This window comes from Pituophis catenifer, unplaced genomic scaffold, assembly GCF_029215685.1.
Source record: "Pituophis catenifer annectens isolate HBS135680 unplaced genomic scaffold, rPitCat1.0.hap2 SCAF_1, whole genome shotgun sequence".
Lineage (NCBI taxonomy): Eukaryota > Metazoa > Chordata > Lepidosauria > Squamata > Colubridae > Pituophis > Pituophis catenifer.
This window is the reverse complement of record NW_027256881.1, coordinates 82534607-82556137: the sequence shown is the minus strand read 5'-3', so window position 1 is coordinate 82556137 and position 21531 is coordinate 82534607. Positions and strand designations below refer to the sequence as shown.

The window sequence follows — 21531 nt, the reverse complement described above, 5'->3', positions numbered from 1 at the left end:
AAACTAACATCATCCTCTAATACTAAAGATTCCTATAAATACGGAATTTTTTTCTAAGATATCTTGGATGTTGATATCTCTATTGTACAGTATTTCAGGGTACTCATTTCTTATTTGTTTGATCCTATTTGAATCACTTATTATCTGTCCCTTGACATACATTAACCAATTGTAGGAACCTTCTTCTGTAACCCAGAAGAAGATTCCTACAATGGAGATCTTTTGGAAGACCTTGTTTTTCTGTATTTGTTTTCATATTTGATATCTTTATAGATGACATTATAATACTACTGCTTGTCTCTTCTAATAGCTCTCCAAAATTGAAGTTAAATTCCTTTCTGAGATCTTTATCTTCCTTTTCTTTTCCTACTCTTCTTTTCTTGGCAATATCTGCTGATGGTCATCTGGTTGTTTTCTTCTGATTTTGGTCCTTTTAACTTTTCAGGGTTAGCAACTTGTTAGATTTCCTTCCATAGTTCCTCTGGGTCTTGATCAATGAGGTTGAGGACTTCAAAGCAGGGTGGATTTGATTTAAATCGAGTTGATTTAAATCATGATTTAAATCACTAGTAAAAAGGCTTGATTTAAATCAACTCGATTTAAATTATAATTTTTAAAGAGCAACTGTCATCTCTGCTACTCCTTTGACCTGCTGTTGATTCACTGATAGTCCCAGTGTTGCAGAATATACAGCCTTGTGCTACATAACTAAGCTCCATTTCATGCTGAATAAACTAAATTATTTATGTATCTTAAATAGAAAACTATCTTACAATAGATTTTTACCCCAAAAGTTTTTTATTAAAATAAATTCGATAAAAATAAAAAAAAAATCCGATTTAAATAAAAAAAATCCGATTTAAATAAAAAAAATCTGATTTTTTTGATTTTTTTAAAAAAATCATTGATTTTTATCCACCCTGCTTCAAAGTGATTTCTGATGGTCTCTTTAAAAATGGTGGGCATATTTATTTATTTGTGTTATATATATATATATATATATATATATATATATATATATATATATATATATATATATGGTAACCCATTTTGTATTTATAACCCTGGATAAAACTGGATAAAACATAATAAGAATCAAAGTTTAAAACAATAAAAATAACATAAAATAACATTGCAGCCATTAGTTAATACAACTGGAATAATTGTCATGTTGAAGGATTGTCTGTGAAGCCTAATTGATATTATTCAGTTACTGATTGCACCATATCCAAGTACTGGCCTTGCTATATTTTGTTCCTGAATTGCCTATGAAAGAAGACAATTCCTTCTTAGTCCTAAGTAGTAAATCGTATGATCTTCCCAGGGAAAATATCCAGTTCCAGACAATTTCAGTTCATTGATGCCTAAAATGTCAATGTAGTTGATTAATTTCATATCCCACTGTGTTGAGCTTTTCATATTCGTAATTCTTACGTTCCATGTTCCCACTGTAATTCTGTCTCTGCAATTTTGGGTTTTCTTTTCCTGAGTGGTGAGTTGGCAACTAAGCACCCTACATTTCTTAATTTAGTCACGTCATAAACAGATTGGTATTCTGAAAGATTCTCAGTGATTTCTCTAGCATGACCTAAAGGGTTTGTCATCTGGCATTATAGTGTCAGTCAGTTTTTATTATATATCTATATGGCTCTCTTGGTAATACAGGAATTATTTTCCATTGTGTCCTCCAGCACAATATGAAACAATGACTTTGACATTGTCACTAAAGCAATTATCCGCCTTTAGTATCTTCCAATATTGCTGCTGTCCAATATAGGTGCCTACGTGTGTTAGCTGGGCAGCTGGAATGATGCTCAAGTCTTGAGAGATTATATGCTTTTGGCCTTCTCTCCCAGCTATCTTTGCTCATCCCTTACAGGAACATGCCTCCTCCCTCCATAATAAAGCAGCAAAGCAAGACTTCAGAGAAACCCATTAATAACCTATCAAATTTCAATCCTGTTGATTTCAGTAAGTCTCTTTTAGGAAGTAAGGTGGCTCAGTCAAATATACATAGTAAAATGTTTGGTTGCACATATTGCAACTATTGTGAGGATTATGGCATCAATTGCCTTGATGGCCTTGATGGTACAGGGGTCTACGCACCCTGTTATTAACACAGCTGCCTGCAATTTACTGCTGGTTCGAATCTCTCCAAGGCTCAAGGTTGACTCAGCCTTCCATCCTTTCTAAGGTAGGTGAAATGAGGACCCAGTTTGTGGGGGCAATAAGCTGACTTTGTATAAATATACAAAAGTATGAAGGCTATTGCTTAACGCACTGTAAGCCACCCTGAGTCTCTGGAGAAGGGCGGCATATAAATCAAATTAAAAAAAAAAAATTAGAGTGAGTATATGTTGGATCACATAAGATTTACATGAACATAACTTCTCCTTATTTAGAGTTCAATCCAGAATGTATGGGTAATTTGACTGCAAATGGTCAAGCCTTTAGTGGTAGGCAAATGCAATAAATAAAAACACTTTGGTTTTGGAATATACTTTATTGCTAGCAAAGTATTATAATAGAAAGCATATGAAAACAATTCTTCAGCTAATGTAATTAAGGCAAAGTTATTCTGAACCTATTTCCCACATTTTTCCCTTCCCCTGAAGTTAGATTTTCTGTAATAGTCCTGTTTCCATCTATAACTATTACCTCTGTCCTGCGCTTTCCCAGGGCCTGTTAAATATTTCATTACATAAAATCATCTGATTATACAATTTGTATTTATGGCCAGCATAGTATGCACAATTAGATATAAAAGGCACTTTGGGATCTTGATAGTTATATGTACTACACTGGCCCCTATTATTCTGTGGTCACTGAACCTGTTTATGGTATTTTGTTCCTCCTTCAGTTTTTTTACTCTAGTTACTTAGACACAGACTTTAGAAATGCTAGATCCTGACAGATCACATTGTGGATGGAAACATAAATCTTTCTCACAAACTAAAAATTGAATTAAGCACCTTACTTAGTTTATAAACTGTATTGAATATTTCTTTTTCTCTTCTTTCTTTTTTTGTCATTCCATTATTTCAGGAAAACATCAAGATTAAAGTAAATATACTGGAAACCACTGGGGATATTCAGGAAAGACAGGTATTGTATGTTCCACTTCCTGTACTTTCTTTAGCAAAGTCTTTTCTTTTTGCTATTGTGACTCATCAGCTTAAGGGTCTTTCTAGTTACTATAATACCGTGTTTCCCTGAAAATAGGACCCAACCGGAAAATAACTCCTAGCATGATTTTTCAGGATGCTCGTAATATAAGCCCTATCCCAAAAATAAACCTAAGTTAAGAGGTTAAGCCAGTTGGACACATTTAGTACCGTATTTCCCCGAAAATAAGACCTAACTGGAAAATGTATCTTTTGGAGCAAAAATTAATGTAAGATCCGGTCTTATTTTCAGGGAAACATGGTAGCACAGTAAATACACCGAGTTGTTGATTAACATTTGAGGGATACTCAATAATTCCTTCCAATAAATAGTTTGTTATGTTTGTACTACCTTCTATGGGTTTATAAAAGTTGGAAGATCATTTGTTGGGTTCCAAATTTGGTGCTTAATTGGCATTATTCTATATACATAGCAATGTGCCTGAATGTATACATTTTGGATGTGTGCTACTTTCAACCATAATAATTGCCAATAGTACATAGTTTTATACTATGAACTGACAGATTATGAAGTCCTGTGGATAATATGTGGACTCTTGTTCAGCTTCTCTCAGTTGATGGTGACCACAGGCCTAGCTGTTTTTCACTGGCTGTTCCTAAGATATACTGTTCATAGTTCCCAACCCTTAGTTTACAGAGTCTATGGAGAAACTGAGGACATGGTTTTCCACTGCTGGCTAGAAGTCCAAGGTATGAGTCTGAGTTAAAGGACTGGTTTAACTTAACAGAATAATTAATAAAGTGAGGGTCCTTGGTGCTCTCTGAGCTTGGTTGGACATTTCATTACTCAAACTAGATAACTGTTCTGTTAATGGTGGTAAGCAAAACTGAGAAGCAGTGGCATGAGTATCTAAGTTACAGCCAGAAATTAGTTTTTTAAAAGGTTTCAATGACTTCCTGTCAGTGTTACATTCTGCTTTTGCTCCTCTTGCAAGACCTCAGTTTTTCCACACAGATATACTTCACAGGTTATATTTTTAATCCAAAATCATTAAAATCAGTGGCAATATAGTAAGAGATCAAGCCAGTTTGGTGGAGTGGGTTAAGGCCTCAGGCTAGAAACTAGGAGATGAGGACTTCTAGTCTTATCTTAAGCACAAAGCTAGCTGGATCTATCTCATCTCAGCCCTATGAAGAAGATAATGACACACTGCATCTGAAATCTTACCAAGAAGAACACAACAGAATAATAGAGTTGGAAGGGATATTGGAGATCATTTAATCCAGTGATGGTGAACCTTTTTTACCTTGGGTGCTGAAAGCGCGTGCGCTTGTGCAACAGCACATGTGTGCGTGCCAACACCCATAATGCAATGCCCACCCCAAGCTCCACCCCCTGCTCATGTGCATGCGCCCCCTGCACTACCCCCACCCCACTCAAACGTGCGACGTCCCGCGCTCCCCCCCCCCATGCATGCGTGCACGACCCCTGTTTTGGTGCTAGCAGGCCTCCCTAAAGCCTCCTGGAACAAAAAAAGGGGGTGAAGGGGCACGCCGCACCCCTCCACACCCCGTTTTTGTCCTAGCAGGCCTTCCTGAAGTCTCCTGGACCTCCACTCCATCCCCATGCATGTGCGTGCGAACCCCCCCGCCCACACATGCACGTGCCTCTCCCAGCAGAGACCCAAAAGTCAGCTGGCCGACAGGAGGCATGCGTGGTGGAGCTGACCTAGGCGTCGGCTCGCGTGCCCACAGAGATGGCTCTGCATGCCACTTGTGGTACACGTGCCATAGGTTCGCCATCACGGATCTAGTCCAACCCTCTGCTCGAACAGGAGGCCCATTTCAGACAAATGACTGTCCAGTCTCTTCTTAAAAGCCTCCAGCAATGGAGCACCCACAACTTCTAAAGGCAAGCCGTTCCACTGATTGACTGTTCTCACTGTTACGACTGTGCAAGGATTTGCCTAGGCAGTCACCAGGAATCTAACATTGACTCAAAGGGACCAAAAAGAAAAACAAACAAGTGATGGATCAGTATGGGATGGCCTTTAATTCTTTTAAAGCATGAAAGCACAGTGATAGCAATTTTATCAGCATATTTGGATGGTAACTAATTTTGAATCTCTTATATTTATGACTTATTTTGATAATTGCTTTTGTGATTGTGTAAATATAACCAAACTTGGTCAGCCTTGTGTTTTGAAATGTATAAAACTCCCTTTTTATGATCCTGTACATTCAATATATATATATTATTCTGTGGATTTTTTTTAGGTTGTCCTTAATATTACTTACGTGAACGGTCAGGTGTATGTAAATGACTTTCCACTGAAGAGCGGAGTCACGCGGATAAAATGTCAAACTTTAATCTGTGAGTATTTCTTAATTCACTATCTGGATTGTATGTTCCTCTGTAACTCTATAGAGGCACTCCTCGGCTTATGACTTTGATTGGGACTGGGACTTCAGTTGCTAAGTGATGTAGTCACTAAGTGAGTCATGCCAATTTTATGACATGTTTGCTGCATTCATTGAGAGAATCACTATGGTCATTAAGCAAATCTGGCTCCCCTTTTGGCTTTGCTTCTCTGAAGCCGCCTGGAAGGTCACCAATGGCAATCATGCAATCCTAGGATGCTACAGTCATCATAAATGTATGCTAGTTGCATACATTTATGATGCTAGTTTGATCACATGACTTCCAGGGATGTTGCGACAGTGGTAAGTGTAAGAACTGAACATGAATCACTTTTTTTTAGCACCAGTGTAACTTTGAATGGTCATTAAATTAATAATTGTAAGGTGAGGAATACCTTTAATTGTTGTTTGCATCCCCAGAGCCACTTTTTGTGAGTTGGGCAGGCATATACATTTGATAAATAAATAACTTCCATCACTAACAAAAAAAAAACACCTCTGTATATAAATTAGTAACAATAGATTGTTTTCATTTCTAAATAATTCAAGATTATTTATTGGTGATTGTTTATAGTTTTGAATTAATTCAGGGTAGTTCATTATTGCGTCCATAACCAAATACAAATGGAGATTAAAAGCTGATTTTAGGAAAGCCTTCAGCAAGTTCCTGTTTGGTTAATTTAATTGTGTCGCAGGCTGAGCTGTAGAAACTCAAGGATGTGACTCCACCCTGATAAGTCCTGTCTGTCTCCTCTCACGCCCAGCACACATCCAGCCGAGTTGGTGAAGGAGAAAAACAGCGTGGTTTCAGATAATCTTAGCAAAACACTTTTTAATGAGACTTTCCTAATTCATATTTTCTGAAAATAAAAAATGGGGATTTTTCTTGTAAGGATAAAAGAATTACCCAACACATACAAATTTAAAATGATACTTAAGCAAACATTCTGGTTTGTTTACTTTTTTGCTGTTATGTGTCTTACATTGAAACTAAAGATCCTGATTGGATACATAAGCATAATTTATGAAGCCACAGCAGTTACTTGCTATTTACGAATTTTTTATACACTAAGTATTTACTTGATATACTGGTTGGGGCAAGTTTCAAGGTTAGCTTTTAAGATAATCTACTCTACTCAAGGACATGGTAGTATACTTTAAAACTGGTTCTTTAGAGCAATATGCATAAAAAGATGCTGCAGAAGTGAATGCCAACAGTGGTTCATTGTGGCTTTTTAGAGGGAATCCCTCCTGTGTTTTCTAGCATTAAACTAGCTCTAATACAGGTAATCCTCAATTTACAACCATTCATTTAACTACCATTCAAAGTTACAATGGCATTGAAAAAAGTGACTCACAGCTGGTCCTCATACTTAACTGTTGTAACACCCTCAGGTTTACATGATCAAAATCTGGGTGCTTGGTAACCGGCATGTATTTACAATGCTTGCAGCATCCTGTTATCACATGAATTGTCATTTGTAATCTTCCTAGCTGGCTTCTGACAAATAAAGTCAGTGGGGGAAACTGAACTCACATAATGACTGCATGATTCATTTAATAACTGCAGAGATTCGCTTAACCCTGGCAAAAAAAAGGTCATAAAAATGGGTGTGACTGACTTAACAATCACTTTCCTTAGCAACAGACATTCTGGTCCCAATTGTGATCATAAATCAAGGACTACCAGAATAGACATAATCTAAAGCAGGACTATCAAACTTGTGACCCGCGGGCTGGATGCGTCACATGCTGGCCACACCCACACCCAGTTTAGTGAAGGGGGAAAAAAAATAATATGTCACGTGACGACGCAAGTTTGACACCCCTGATCTAAAAAGACAAAGTCCTTCTTGATTGATGGGGTTTTACTGTGGAAAAGTATGCATTTCATTTAGTTCTCAAACAACATTTCATTTGCTGTAATATAATAACTAAATTACCTTTAGTTCTCTGAATTTCTATTAAATTCTGAGGAGAATCACGTGAGTTTGAGAACTCATGATGCAATGCATTATGTTTTTCTCCAGATATAAGAAGCAGAATGTTTGCCTGCAAATCATCACTGACTTTACTGGATTAAATGGAATGGGAGGAAGTTAGATTAGGGAAATAAAGGACTCATAATACAGAAAGCCATGGGAACAAGTCCTTGACACTGCAAAACTGGATCTCAGTTCAGTGATGCATAATAAATGCCAAGGCTTCTGTGCCACACAAACATCTTGATGATAGTTGTATTCTACGCAAATTTAATTTAATACTGTGACAGCAGTAATTACTATTCTTCTACTGAAATCAATGTAAGGGTACATAGCTGGAGAGGAAAAGAAGTTGGGGGTTAGCATAGTAGCAGCGAGCTACATAATTGAGAGAAACCTACATTATAGGAGGACAGCTTCCATTTGACAATGAGGAGAAAATAGTCCAAGAGCTTGTCACTTTATGTTCTATTCCATATGTTGTATAGTGGATTGGATTATGGATGCTTTAGTTTGGATTGAACACGTTAAATCTAAATCTAAATATCTTCTGTCAACTCTTTTGTTCACTGATTTCTGGGGCCCACCTAGTATAAGTAGAACTGCTTGATTTTCTAATGTTCCCTTTAGGTGTAAGAGTGGTTATATAAAGTTAGTTTATCCTAGTAATTCAGTAGCTTTCATCAAATAGTATGGAGAGGGGTATTTGACTTTATTCAATGAGTTGAAGAACCTACAGAGCAGATTTGGGAAGAAAGGAACTGCCCTCAGGGCAGGAGGGAAGAAGAGAGAGTGGGAAAGTGTAATTGTGCAAAAGATGATATTTGTAGAAGACAATCTAGAAAGTAGAAAATATTCCTGTTTCCATTTTAATAATCTATTTAGCCCTCTGTCATTTCTCCCAAAAATACAGTAACTCTGAAATCTAGTCAGCTAGTTATGTTAGTTCCATACTGAATTGCAATATGGCGTCCAATCCAGTTTGCAACACTATTTTAATGTGTAACTTGTTTCTAGAGATTTTGTTTCTCCGTGTGGCCTCTATATGACACACAGTTATTTGTTGATAGTGAAGAGTGGAAACCATGATACCTTAGGAATTGTCAGCGTTCGCATTATGATTCATGAGTGGCCATTGGCATCCAGCTCCAACTTACAATTGATTGTTGTTCAAGAAGAAGTGACGGACATAGATGAAAAGAAGGCAAGTATTCTTTTTCTAAATCATTGTATTTACTAGCTTGGGTATAAATCCATAGTGGAAGATTGTTTTTGCAGAATTATTACATATTTTAGTTCTGTGTTTTATCAAGTAAACACAGTAAACCAAGAATACTGTCTAATGTTATATAGTTCTATGTCCTCTTTTGTATCAGAATATGTACTTTTTAAATTAAAAAGTCCTCAAAGTCAACACCCTTTATATATTTTTGTAATTTTTTACAGGAATTTTGATAGTATCTATACAATCATATTTTAAGAATGTTTATATATATTACGTATCTCCAGGAAATGGAGGCAAGGAAATGGCTAACTTTTTAAAAGCAGCTACTTTGTATAGTATGTGAGTTTTTTTGTTGTATAAGGGTAAAGGGTAAATTGGCCATGCATTGAGCTTAATTCTTGGTGCCCTCATGGAGATATCCTTGTAGTTTTCTTGTCAACAACATGCAGTGGGATTTTTTTTCCAACTTCCCAATCTAATGTACAGTGATGGTATTTCATGATGATCTCTCATTTGATTATTAACCAGGACTGCCCCTGCTTAGCTTTCAAATTCAGGAAAGATCTGGCTAGTGCCAGATGCTCAGACCTCATTGGCATAGACTTCCTCAGAATAATTTTTAATATCAAAGATGATTCTAAGATTTGCTGCTGGATGTTATTATTCATTTGTTTTTACTTGTGAAATGTGGGAATAGTTACATTTGAAAATCCTGCTAGCACCCATTTATTTTTGGAATTAATACACATTTTGCTCTTCTGCCAGCATTGAATAGGATCAGTCAAGCTCTCCATCTGATATTCCTAGTATTAGGAATTTCCGACGGTCACTCCAACCAAAGTTCCTAGGTATCTTTATTCAGATACCTGCCCCATTGGTTCATTTGCTTCCAGTTAATCAATTTCATTATTTGGGATGGTATTTGGACCACTGGGCTGCAAACTTCTCATTACAGAAAAGTCACAACAGCAAAATAGCCATGAGTCTTATTTTTGGCCGATCGGAAGCAAAAAACAAAATTCATTTTATGAAAACAAGATAGTTCTTGCTTACTGTCTCATTTAACAACCATTGGAAGTTATGATGATATAAAGAAAAATTTTGCAACCAGTGCTTGCGTTTATGACCGTTGCAGCATCCTGGGGTCTTGTGATTGTTATTTGTATACTTCACAACAGGTTTCTAACAAACAGGGTAATGAAGACAAAAGTAAAATTGGAAGTTGCAATCGTATGATGTCTTGCTTAATGACTGAGTGGGAAGTATTGTTGTAAGCCTGTTGTGGTCACATGATTTTTCGCTTAGTGACTGTGGTATTTGGCAACAAAGTTGCTGGTCCCTATTCTGGGCGCTAAGCAAGGACTAGTGATAATTAGGAAACAAACTGAAAATAAAATGCTGTTGGAGTTGAATATTGAGTACAGGTAGTCCTCTAGTTACGACCACAATTGAGGCCAAAATTTATTTTGCTACATGGAACATTTGTTAAGTGAGTTTGCCCCATTTTACCACTTTTCTTGCCACTGTTGTTAAGTCAGTCACTGCAGTTTTTAAGTTAGCAACATGGTTGTTAAGTGAATCTGACTTCCCCATTGACTTTGCTTGTCAGAAGGTCGCAAAAGCGGATCGCATGAGCCCAGGACACTGCAACGGTCATAAATATGAGTCAGTTGCCAAGCGTCTGAATTTTGATTATGTGATCATGGGGATGCTGCAATGGTCATAAGTGTGAAAAATGGTCATAAGTCATTTTTTCAGTGCTGTTGTAACTTTGAACGGTCACTAAATGAACTGTTGTAAGTCGAGACTACCTGTAGTCCTTGTCTGAGTTAAGGAGAATTACAATCATTCCTTTGAGGTGATAGAGTAGGACTAGGAAGATCCAGGTGCAAGTGAACCCTTCACGGGAAAAAATCACTAGGTGTCTGAGGGTCAGTCCCCTGTTTTCAGATCAACTGATCTGACATGAGGTTTTTGCTGCGAAGGAAAAAAAATAAAGGGAGAAAATATTATTTCCACCCCCTAGAATGAAGATGGAATATTTATTTATCTACATAATTTGTATGCTGCTCATTTCCAAAGATACAAAATTATCATAAAATAAATAATAGCCCCCAAATAAAAAGAAAGCTTCCCAATATGAGCAAAAGTTAACATTGTTAAATATTGTAAACTGGGGAATACAGATTTATGTGTCTTCAGAAGTCGCATCTTTAGTCACAATTTACTTATACGTTTCTAAGTAAATAATACAATAGTAACTCTTGGGTTATAGATTATTTTGCCTCTAAAATATTCAGAATTCAGATCATTCACTCAAAACAGTACAAATGTAGACATTAATCTTTGGGTTCAGAATTCATCTGTAATTCTCTTGATCGATTGTTTTGAAAGGCAGCATTCTACTTTTTTCTTACATTGTTTCTCATTGAGAAAATATAATCGATACTGATGCTAGAAATGGAGCCATTTGCTTTCCCTCTTGATACGATACACAATGTACATGATATGAATATGATGTTGATGAATAACAAACGGAGAGCATTTCCTTCTAGTATTTCATGTACTTCATGAGGTAAATGGGTAGGAATACATTTAGCAGTCACTTAAAACAAAAGCAACTTTTCATCTTGGAAATCACTTCTTGCAATACTTACTCTTTTGTGTCCAGCTTTAAAAAAAGCTTGACTGTTTTCCACAACATTCCCAACATGTGTGGATTAAAAAAAATGGCTCCCATTGTTACACTTCTTTTGCAGGTTAAACAAGACGAAGTGATAGAAATAGACCTATTGGTAAAGGATCAGCAAGTCCTGAGACATACAAACTACACCGTTCCTCTGGAGGAAAGTATGCTGTATTCCAGCCCGAGGAACAATGATATTTTGTTTACACTTCCAAACTTTGCAGGAAAAGGTACTTGGTCTTGTTGAGTTGCAAGAATTGGATTTTGTTTTATTTATTTATTCATTCAGTTTCTATACTCACCCATCTCATGTATGTGGTTCTTTATTTTTTTCTTTAAAAAGATGCTATTGAGTTTGTTTCTTGCCATTTCACTTAAGGGTTCTGACTTTTTTTTAAGACTTCTTCATAAGAAGGGAGTCGATTAAATTCAATGTTAACTTTATCTGGACTCTTTCAGTGTTCATGGACTTTTTAAGTCATTAAATCTGAGGCAGGCAATGTTCAAAAAGTTCTTACCTCAGATTTAATGACTCCACCACTTAAAAGGGACGCGGTGGCTCAGTGGCTAAGATGCTGAGCTTGTCGATTGAAAGGTCGGCAGTTCAGCGGTTCGAATCCCTAGTGCCACATAATGGGGTGAGCTCCCATTACTTGTCCCAGCTTCTGCCAACCTAGCAGTTCGAAAGCATGTAAAAAATGCAAGTAGAAAAATAGAGACCACCTTTGGTGGGAAGGTAACAGCGTTCCATGTGCCTTTGGCGTTTAGTCATGCTGGCCACATGACCATGGAGTTGTCTTCGGACAACGCTGGCTCTTCGGCTTTGAAATGGAGATGAGCACCGCCCCCTAGAGTCAGGAACAACTAGCACATATGTGCGAGGGGCACCTTTACCTTTACCACTCAAAAAAAGGTCACACCAACAGCCATAAATTGGCCTCTCTTTTATAGGCAGGTCAAATTAACATGGTTACAACTGGCTTTGTATTCTCTCATAATGTTGTTAGGAAAAATTAAAACGTGGACTAGATCTTTGTTCCTCTACTATCAAGATTCAGATGTGTGTGGACTTCAATTCCTAGGGGAATTGTGATAATTAAAATCCACACATCTGAAAGTGGCTGAGGTTGAGAGACCTTCTTGGACTAGATGATAGCACAGTTGGCCAACCTATCCAAAGAGTGCTCATTTAATACTTCCACTTTAGCTTGAAGGAAGCATCAAGCTAAGGGCCAGAGGGATCTGTCCTAGTCCCTGTATTGTTCAACACTTTTATCAATGACTTGGATGGGGGATTCTTATCAAATTTGCAGATATCATAAAACTGGGGGATTTGGTTAAAACGTTAGATGAAAGAAGATTAAAAAAAGATTTAGGCAGTAGGCCAAAATGAATAGAATGGAAATATGTAAAATTCTACATCTTGATAGGAAAAATGTAAAGCCTTAGCATGGGATGGAGGAAACCTGGCTTAGGCAGTCTTGTGAAAAATGCCCTTGTCAATTATTTGAGATACTTAAAGAGCACCAGTCTAGATCACAAGGAGTAATTGTTCTTCCATTCCTCCCTGGTCACTTGCAAGGTAGTGCTGGGTCTGGAAAGGATACCCTATGAGGAACAGTTAGCAAATCTGGATATGCTTAGCATACAGAAGAGAAAATTGAGGGAGATGTGATAGTCTTCAATAAGAGTGACTGGATGTATTCACTTAGTCTTTGTGCCCCAGAGAACAGACCAGAACCAAAGGGTTAAAACTGCAAGGAAGTAGGTTCAGACTTGCTTTTAGGAGGAACATCTCCAGTGGTGGGTTGCCCCTGGTGAGGACCGGTTCTATAGAACCGGTAGTAAAACCGGAGGGAGGCTCTGCCCACCGACCCTGACGTCATCAGAATGCTTCTGCACATGCGCAGGAGAGCGTGCGGCCCCATTGCGAACCAGTAGTAAAGGTAAGTAGAACCCACCCCTGAACATCTCCTCTACACAAGTTGTCAGCTAGTGCAACAGGCTGCCACATAAAACTGAATTTTCTTTTGCTGGAGGACTTCAAACAATGGCTGGGTGATTTCTATCAGAGATTTTCTAATGGAACCCACACCAAGAAGGGGGTTGGAACAGATGACCAAAAATCTATACCAACTCCATAATTCTATAAAAGATTTAAATAGGTTTGCACTTTTGGACTTTTATTTCTTGTCCTTACTCTGCTTTTTTTTACTGGCTCAAAGTGTGTTTTTTAAAATAACACACCAACTGCTCAACCTATCTTTTTGATTTTTGTGAAAAATAGATGTTGAAAGTCCTCTACAAACAACCAGTCACTATCTTCTCAGGCAAGTAGAAACTACTGTGGATGAACAGATAATGCCTGGCAAATTGCCAGAGACTCCACTCAGAACAGAGCCACCATCATCTTATAAGGTATTTTTTTTTTGTCACAATGATTGTGAAAGGTAAATATCATGGTCACCTAATTTGAGCTAATGGATACGTAAGGGAATTACTGGTGCCTCATGTATCTGGTATCCCTTCAGTCACTCTATCAAAAAAACTAAGTCCAACAAAAATAAAAAGGCATGGAAACAAGGTGGTAACTAGAAGGGAGCTAAAAAAAGTACAGATGGGGTTGCAACTGTGTGCTTGAAGTCCTCCTTTCTACATGCATATGGTATAGATACTAAGGAGTGCAGCTTCAATCGTACAGACATGACCCTCATGTCCAGATTATGGCATCTCCTCCAATTCCCCCTTTGCCTGATCTTCCCATGGGTATGTGTGTGTGCTGTGCCTTTGAGTCAGTGTTGACTCCTAGTGACTATCTCAACTAATGAGGTGCTCTCTGAGCTTGGTTGTTTTTTTGAAGATTACCTCCAACTAGGTAACATCATCAATGCAACAGCTGATGATGTTACCATCTGCAAGAAAACAACCAAAATCAGGGAGCAGCAGGAACCCCTCATTTCCAATCCTGGGATACAAATATTCTCCTTTATTGGTACCTCAACTAATCCCTGCAGTTTTCTTGTCAAGATTATAGAAATGGACTTGCTTCCTATCTACGGCTGAGAGGGAGTGACTGGCCCAAGGTTACCTACCTTGCTTTGTGCCTCAAGCATTAGTCTCCCAATTTTCCTGAAGCTCATGGAGGTGGCTGACAGGTTATTAGCTTGATTTTCTCCTGATCGGCTCCTCTCAAAAGCTAGTACAGATGGTCTCACTGATAGTAATTGGGACCAGGAACTCCCTCACTAAGCAACGCAGTCGTAAGGCATGATGTCACATGACTGTGATGATGGCAGTTCCAGCAGTCCTAGTTGCCATTGTTAGTGAATCCCTCATGGTCACATAGTGCTGCAGTCATGTGATTGCCATTAGTAACCTCTTGTCAGCTTCTCCATCAATTTTACTCGTTAGAAGCCAGCAGTGAAGGTTGCAAGTGACAATCACATGACTGCAGGATGCCACAATGTTGCAATTATGAGCTTGTAACTGAGCACCTGAGTTATGATTACATGGGGCGGTTGCAATTATGAGGACCTGGCATAAGTACCCTCATTCACTGCTGTTGTAACTTCAGACAGTTGCTGAATGAGTATACGTTAACTGGCTACTAGCCCAAACCAGTGGTGAAATGTAAAATTTGTTACTACCGGTTCTGTGGGCGTGGCTTGGTGGTGGTGGTGGTGGTGGTGGTAATGTGATTGGGTGGGCGTGGCCAACTTTTTTTTCTTTTACTTTTAAAAGATTTTTTCTACAATCTCTTCGGCCGAAGAGGTTGTAGAAAAAATGCTTTTAAAAGCCTCTGACGATCCCAGCTGAGCTGCACGATCATCAGAGGCTTTTTTTTTTACTTTTAAAAGCATTTTTTCAGCTGAAGAGGTTGTAGAAAAAATGCTTTTAAAAATTAAAAAAAAAAGCCTCTGATGATTGCAGAGCTCAGCTGGGCATTGGGGGGTGGGGGGCAGGGATTTTTGCTACCGGTTCTCCGAACCACCCGCTGCCATCGCTACCGGATCGGGTGATCCGGTCCAAACCGGGAGCGTTTCACCCCTGGCCCAAACCCATTGCAGCATTGTTTTGGGCCCTGATGGACTGGTGGCAAGTGCAGCTTCTCCTCTTTGCCCTAGAGATGCAAGGAGGGAGGGAGAGGGAAAGAGAGAGAGGGAGGGAGAGAAAAAGAAGGCAAAAGGATGACTGGGTCGAACTCAGCATGACCTAGGTAAACCACAGTCAGGTGAAGAGAGGCAGGATCTGGAATTGGACAGTGTTTGTACCGCTGGTGGTATGCAGAACCATTTCCTGTCTACTAAGCCAGACAACTGAACCCATTGAGTATGGTATTATTGAAACAAAAGACCACAGAATTCATAAACCAGCCCCATTTCCCCTAGAGTTATTTATTCCCTAGAAGCTACATAGAAGGTGATCAATGTAGTTTACCAGGAAAAGTTATTTCAGCTTCAGGGACTTGGGTTTCTCTGTTTTCATGACATTGTCCCCAGTTAAGCATGTGTGAAAGGGCTATAAAGTCTGAGCTGGGTCAAAGTTAACTTCAGAAAAGCAAACAGAAATAAATGAAAAAAATAAAATGAAATTAGGGGCTTAGTTTAAAAAAAAGTTGAACAATTGACACTAGGAGATTACTTCAAACAATAGAAAATGTGGGAAAAGATGCCAAGGAATGTTCAAGAGAAAAAAGAGTAATGTTTGAAAAGATATATAGGTGCAACGTATTTGTGAAGTTCCCACATCATGACAGAAGTGTAAATTATAAATTGATGCAACAAACAACAAGAACAAAAAGGGCTTTTGTAGGTGTCCTTCTTGGATTTCATTGGCTGTGTTATTATCTTTGCAGGTGATGTGCCAATGGGTAGAAGATCTGAGAAAGGAGCTTTGTACATTTTGGCTCAATTCTTTTCCTGTATTTTTTAATTTTATGGAGGTCATTGTGGTTGGAATTGTAGGAGCAACTTTAATCATAAAAGTATTAAAAGTGTTTTGTCCCTCATGTGACACCAGGTAAGGATCTTTTATTTTATTTTTTTATCCTTAAAACAAATTTCTTTGGGTAATAGAGGTTTCATATAATTTATTTATTCAAGCTAGGCTATTTAAATTGATAAACTAAACTAATCTGCAGGATTTACAGCCTATTAAGGAACTAATGTACCCCACCTGAGGTCTTGATTTGATGACCTTATAAAATCAATCAATAAATTATAAATATTAATTATTAATGGGAAATGATCACCAGAGGGTTCAAAAAGTGAGGATGCTAAATGGATTTCTCTCTTTTATCTTTTCCCCCTCCGGCAAGAGCTCTTCCCACTAAGTGGGAAGGGACGGAAAGATACTCGGGGTTGGTTCCTCCACATCCCTCTGTAGCCCTACAAAAGCAGCATCAGATAAAGAGGAAATGCTTTAGTTGACAGAATTGATTTTGTTCTTCCAATAATTATAAACAGGAGCCAGATACACAGTAATAGTCCAGAGGAGTCCTTCTCAGTGCCCCATAGGTCTCATCTCTACCTTTTCATACACATTTCAACATAATAGGCATTGGAAGAAATGAGGAACACTAGCGTCCACAGATTAGCAATTAGCTCAGACAGGTCAGGTTATGGAGCCTCAGAAACGCTCTGAAAGATTTATGATAAATCATCCTGAAAGCTATCAGTATCTCCTGCTTGCTCAGACTTAGGGGGACAATTAGCATTGCTATTAGCATCCCTCTCATGGTTTTGAAACCTCTAATGTCTGAAGAAGTCCTACCTGTGGAAGGCCCATTCACAATGCTACCCATTCATATATACATAGGTGAGTCGTGACTGCTTTCTTTAGAAATACTTTGTGGCAAGTACCAGATTGTCTCAGGTACTAATTGCTCATTGCACACTAGAAAAAAAGATGAGGAAATAAATGAAGAAAAGGAAAACCCTAGCACCAGTTCTTATAAATCAGGGGTGTCAAACTCAAGGCCCGGGGGCCAGATTCGGCCCATGGGGTGCTTAGATATGGCCGACGGGGCTGCCCTAGAAACTGCAAAGGACCGGCCCACGGTGCCTCTGTCGGCAAAAACGGAGATTCCTGCCACTCCCTGTCAGCGAAAATGGAGCTTGGGGCATGCATATGGGCTCCCCGAGCTCCGTTTTAACTGGCAGAGGGCGGCAAGAGACCATCACGGCTGAAAACGGATCTCAGGAGCCTGTTTCCGCTGGCAGAGCACTTGGACCTCCACAAACTCCCACAACATGAGTGACGTCAAGCTGGCCACGCCCACCCTGGCCACGCCCACCCCAGCTCCCGTGGTCAAACGCAACCCTGATGTGGCCCTCAATGAAATTGAGTTTGACACCCCTGTCATAAATCATTTATATGAAAATGTTAGTCCTCTGGGAGTACTGATACTAGAAGAGACAGATGAATGAAAATCTTTTTTTTCTATATAACATTCATCCTGAGAATTCTTTGAAACAAGATTTAATTACATTTTAATCTTTGCAGTATATATAGGCCATTTTCAGAAACCAATGATCTGGTTTTAGAGGCTGAAGCTCTTTTCCATAATTGTTTTAACTGTGAAGTTGAAATGTTTATATATGATCATATTTCTGAAGTTAGTATTTTAATTGATTTTTTTCCCCTAGGGGAATCCTTCAACTTGATGCCAATGTCATACCTGTGGCTGCAATAAGTTTACTTCCAGCAATTCCAGAGAAGATAAGCAATGTAGAGGAGAAATATATTTAAAAAACATGAGTACTGTAATTATTTCAGTTTGTTGACCTATGAACTTGGCACTTGGATCTTAATATATTAATTCAGCCTTCCGAATGTACTGTCCTCTAGACTTCGGGACTACAACTCCCAGTATTCATAAATAATTGCATTTCTGATATATCTAGAGGACTCTAGTTTGGGAACTGCTGATTTCACAGCAGTTCTCAGCTTGCCGTTTTTATTAAATTTATGAATGATTCATATTTAAAGGGCAATTAAGGCTGAGGCCCAGAATAATTTTTGGATTTTTTTTCATTTCAACGATTATAATGTATTCTTGACTGGAAAAAAAGCAGTTTTCTTGCATAAGGACTTCGGTAAGTTCTAGGTTCTGTGAAGTAATTTCCTGCTCCCTGAAATGATACCTTCCTTGTATCTTCCCAGCTATACTGGCTGCAGGACACACAAGGCTAATCCAGGAAATTTGACTCAGACTAATGGAACAGATTAAGTAGCATCAACAGGAGCATAGACTTGTGATAATATTAAAAGCTATTTTAGGCCTTTAAGTGTGCCTTACGGGGGAAGTCAAAAGCAAAAGAGTTTTCATACTGCTCTGATAGTAAACATTGGTGCAATTTTTGTTTGGATTTTCCAAAAATAATCTTCATATTGTAAGCACTTTCAGGGTCTTTCCTACTGAATTTATGAACATTTGTAAAAATGTGCTTCTTAAACACTTACACTACACATTACTAATGTCTTTTATCCAGGAGTACAAAATGTCTAAAAGTACTGTATAAATCCAGAGCATTTTTATATACCAATTTGTAAGATCATCAGATCTTATTGCAAATTTGCATCTTGAGAACCATCTTTTTTCAAATTTGAACAGGGAGCAAATCTGGATCCAGTCCATTGCATTTGCCAAGTACTCTTATCATCTTCTAGTTGTAGATAAATATTAAGTAGTATCTTGTGGCTTCAACTGTCCATAATGTTTGGGTATGACTATAATTACAAGCAGTTTGTTTCAACTGAGTTGTAAGTCACTGTTTCTCATTTATAAAAATCCATAATTGGTGTTTGAAAATGCTGCTGATCAGGAAATACTGTAGAGCTCATGTTTCTTTTCCTGTGTATGTGAACACTGTTAATTGATGTTTTGGTGAATGCTGAAATAAGGTGTTTCAAGTTGTTAGCACATTTGCTAAATGAGAGGCACAGTCCATTGAAGTTCATCGTTCCAAAACTAAATTTACCTGGGGCATTTTTTCAGCTTTCCTGATTGCTACCAACACAGGCATTTATTTCATCAGCAACCAAGAATATTGAAATAACATTGTAGAAGAACATCACCAAGAATATTGCAGTCGCTGCATCATACTATGCTGCCTTAGTGGTACATTTCAATGGAAGATACCTCAGGAGGGCAAATAGCACTATTGTGTGCTTTGGAATTGAATAACTGAGTTGTGGATGCAAATATATTCAACTGCTTTAAAACTGTTCTATAAGACATTTCAGTTCAACCAATTGTTGATAATCCCAATAGTAACATTGAAAAAGGTGAGCACAGAATCTCAAATAAAGGCTGTCATCCATTAGTTAAAAAGTGTGAAAGCTACTCAAACAGTTGATGTCACCAGCCAGTTGGTGGCGATACATTAGACTGTATCTAATACTAAAATAGGAAATAAGTGCCATTTTTTTTTTGAAGAGCCTTTTTCCTAGGACTGAAAGAGGGATTTGACTCCGTCAACAGCTGGTTTTGCACCTAAGGCAGAACTAGAATCCATGGTTTCAAGCCCAGTGCCTTTAACCACTATATGAACCTCTGTGGTTTAGCCATGTGGCTTAACCATACATTTTGCAAGGTATTTACAACTAATGATTCTTGGGCAACCATCAACTTTGATAGAGCTCAGCTTGAGCAACTTCGGTAATTTAAATAAGTTGTCCAAGAACAGAAAATTGTTGCCACAGTTGATATCAGTCATCAAATAAGCCAGACTGCCTCAGCCTTCAGTGTGCCATTACGTTACCCTGGTGAAAAAGCCAAAATGCAATTCATGTAATAGTGACAATGTTGTTGTATATGGTGCAGAGTCTTGCTTCAAACTAATTTGAATTTTTTTTGGAAGTTTTCCAAATGTGCTGCCTACCGTTTCTATTACTGTATATTGGGAACTTCAGTTTATGACAAAAGGTTACACGAAACAGATGCTGCAACCCATCCATGACAGCTGATGAGGTTCTGGAGCATTGGATGCAATCGTTTGGGCACATCTGCATAACTTAATGCCCACTTTCTTATTATTCTGGAAATCATGCTGTGGGTTGGAAAAGTACATGGTCAGCTCTTAAAGAAACTGGGCTGGAGCATGCAGAAGTTCTAACAGACTCAATAAAAGAAACAGCTGGGCCAGAGCAAACAAATATGGAGGAATGTGCCGTGATCTCAGCAGACACAGAGCACTTAAACTAAGTACTGGTTAAGCTATAGGTTACCAGATGGGAGTTCAGGACTTGAAGCAAGCAAAATGAGTAATATAAAACATTTAGGTGAACATTCTAAAAATTGAAAACTTCCAAAGCGTTTTTTAAAAAATAGAGTATTAGTTGGGCAGATGGAAGATCTTTAGCAGGGGTTCCCAACCCTAGGCCATGGATCATTATCAGCCGGTAGCCTGTTAGGAACTGGGCTGCATAGCTGGAGGCAAGCAGCTGTGGTTTTACGGGCAAGCACGTAAAACCAAAACCATCACCACCACTTCACTCCATGGAAAAACTGTTTTCCATGAAATTGGTCCCTAGTGTCAAAAAGGTGGGGATTGCTAATCTACAGTACTTACTTCAAATGTCTTTTTTTCTGTATGGGACATCTAGATGCCCCTTAAGCAGCTTTAAGCTTGAAAACAGCAGCTGTCACTTACTGTGCTCTTGTGCAATTCCTGTTCAAATAAATCTATCACCCTGTCAAAGCCCCATTGATGGACTGACTTGCATATATTTGTTCGTTCTTTTTAAAGTCATATACATTCTGGCAGTAAATTTTCCTAGTTTATACTTCCAACCTCTACTCCTGTCTATTTCTCTGAATGATTCCCAGGTTAAGTTTTATGAGATAAAACTTATTTTTTTTCATTATAAAGGAAACCTCCAAGGTATCTTTTCTTCCCAGTGTTCGTCATTTAGATGTTTGTTTTTGCAGCTGTACATATTTGAAACCATGAAGTAGAATATATAAACGTCAAGTGATGCAGTGGCATTTTCCTGAAAAATGTCTTCTGGTCTTTTATCATTTTCTTGCCTCTGCCTTTTAGCTATGCTGGCACCCTTTTCATCTAGCTAGTGCCTCTACTAAGCTGT

The 21531-nt window shown here is 38.3% G+C and overlaps 1 protein-coding gene across 1 annotated transcript in view; it reads left to right on the top strand.

Annotated features, from left to right (window-relative positions):
- GINM1 (glycosylated integral membrane protein 1) overlaps positions 1-21265 on the top strand; it is a 30018-nt gene extending 8753 nt beyond the window's left edge. The window contains exons 2-8 of the mRNA XM_070932654.1: positions 3046-3105; positions 5403-5499; positions 8599-8732; positions 11513-11669; positions 13727-13857; positions 16295-16458; positions 18087-21265. Coding sequence (XP_070788755.1) covers positions 3046-3105; positions 5403-5499; positions 8599-8732; positions 11513-11669; positions 13727-13857; positions 16295-16458; positions 18087-18189 — 846 coding nt within the window. The 3' untranslated portion in view covers positions 18190-21265. The remainder of the gene's footprint in view (positions 1-3045; positions 3106-5402; positions 5500-8598; positions 8733-11512; positions 11670-13726; positions 13858-16294; positions 16459-18086) is intronic.
- Positions 21266-21531: the final 266 nt, after the last annotated feature.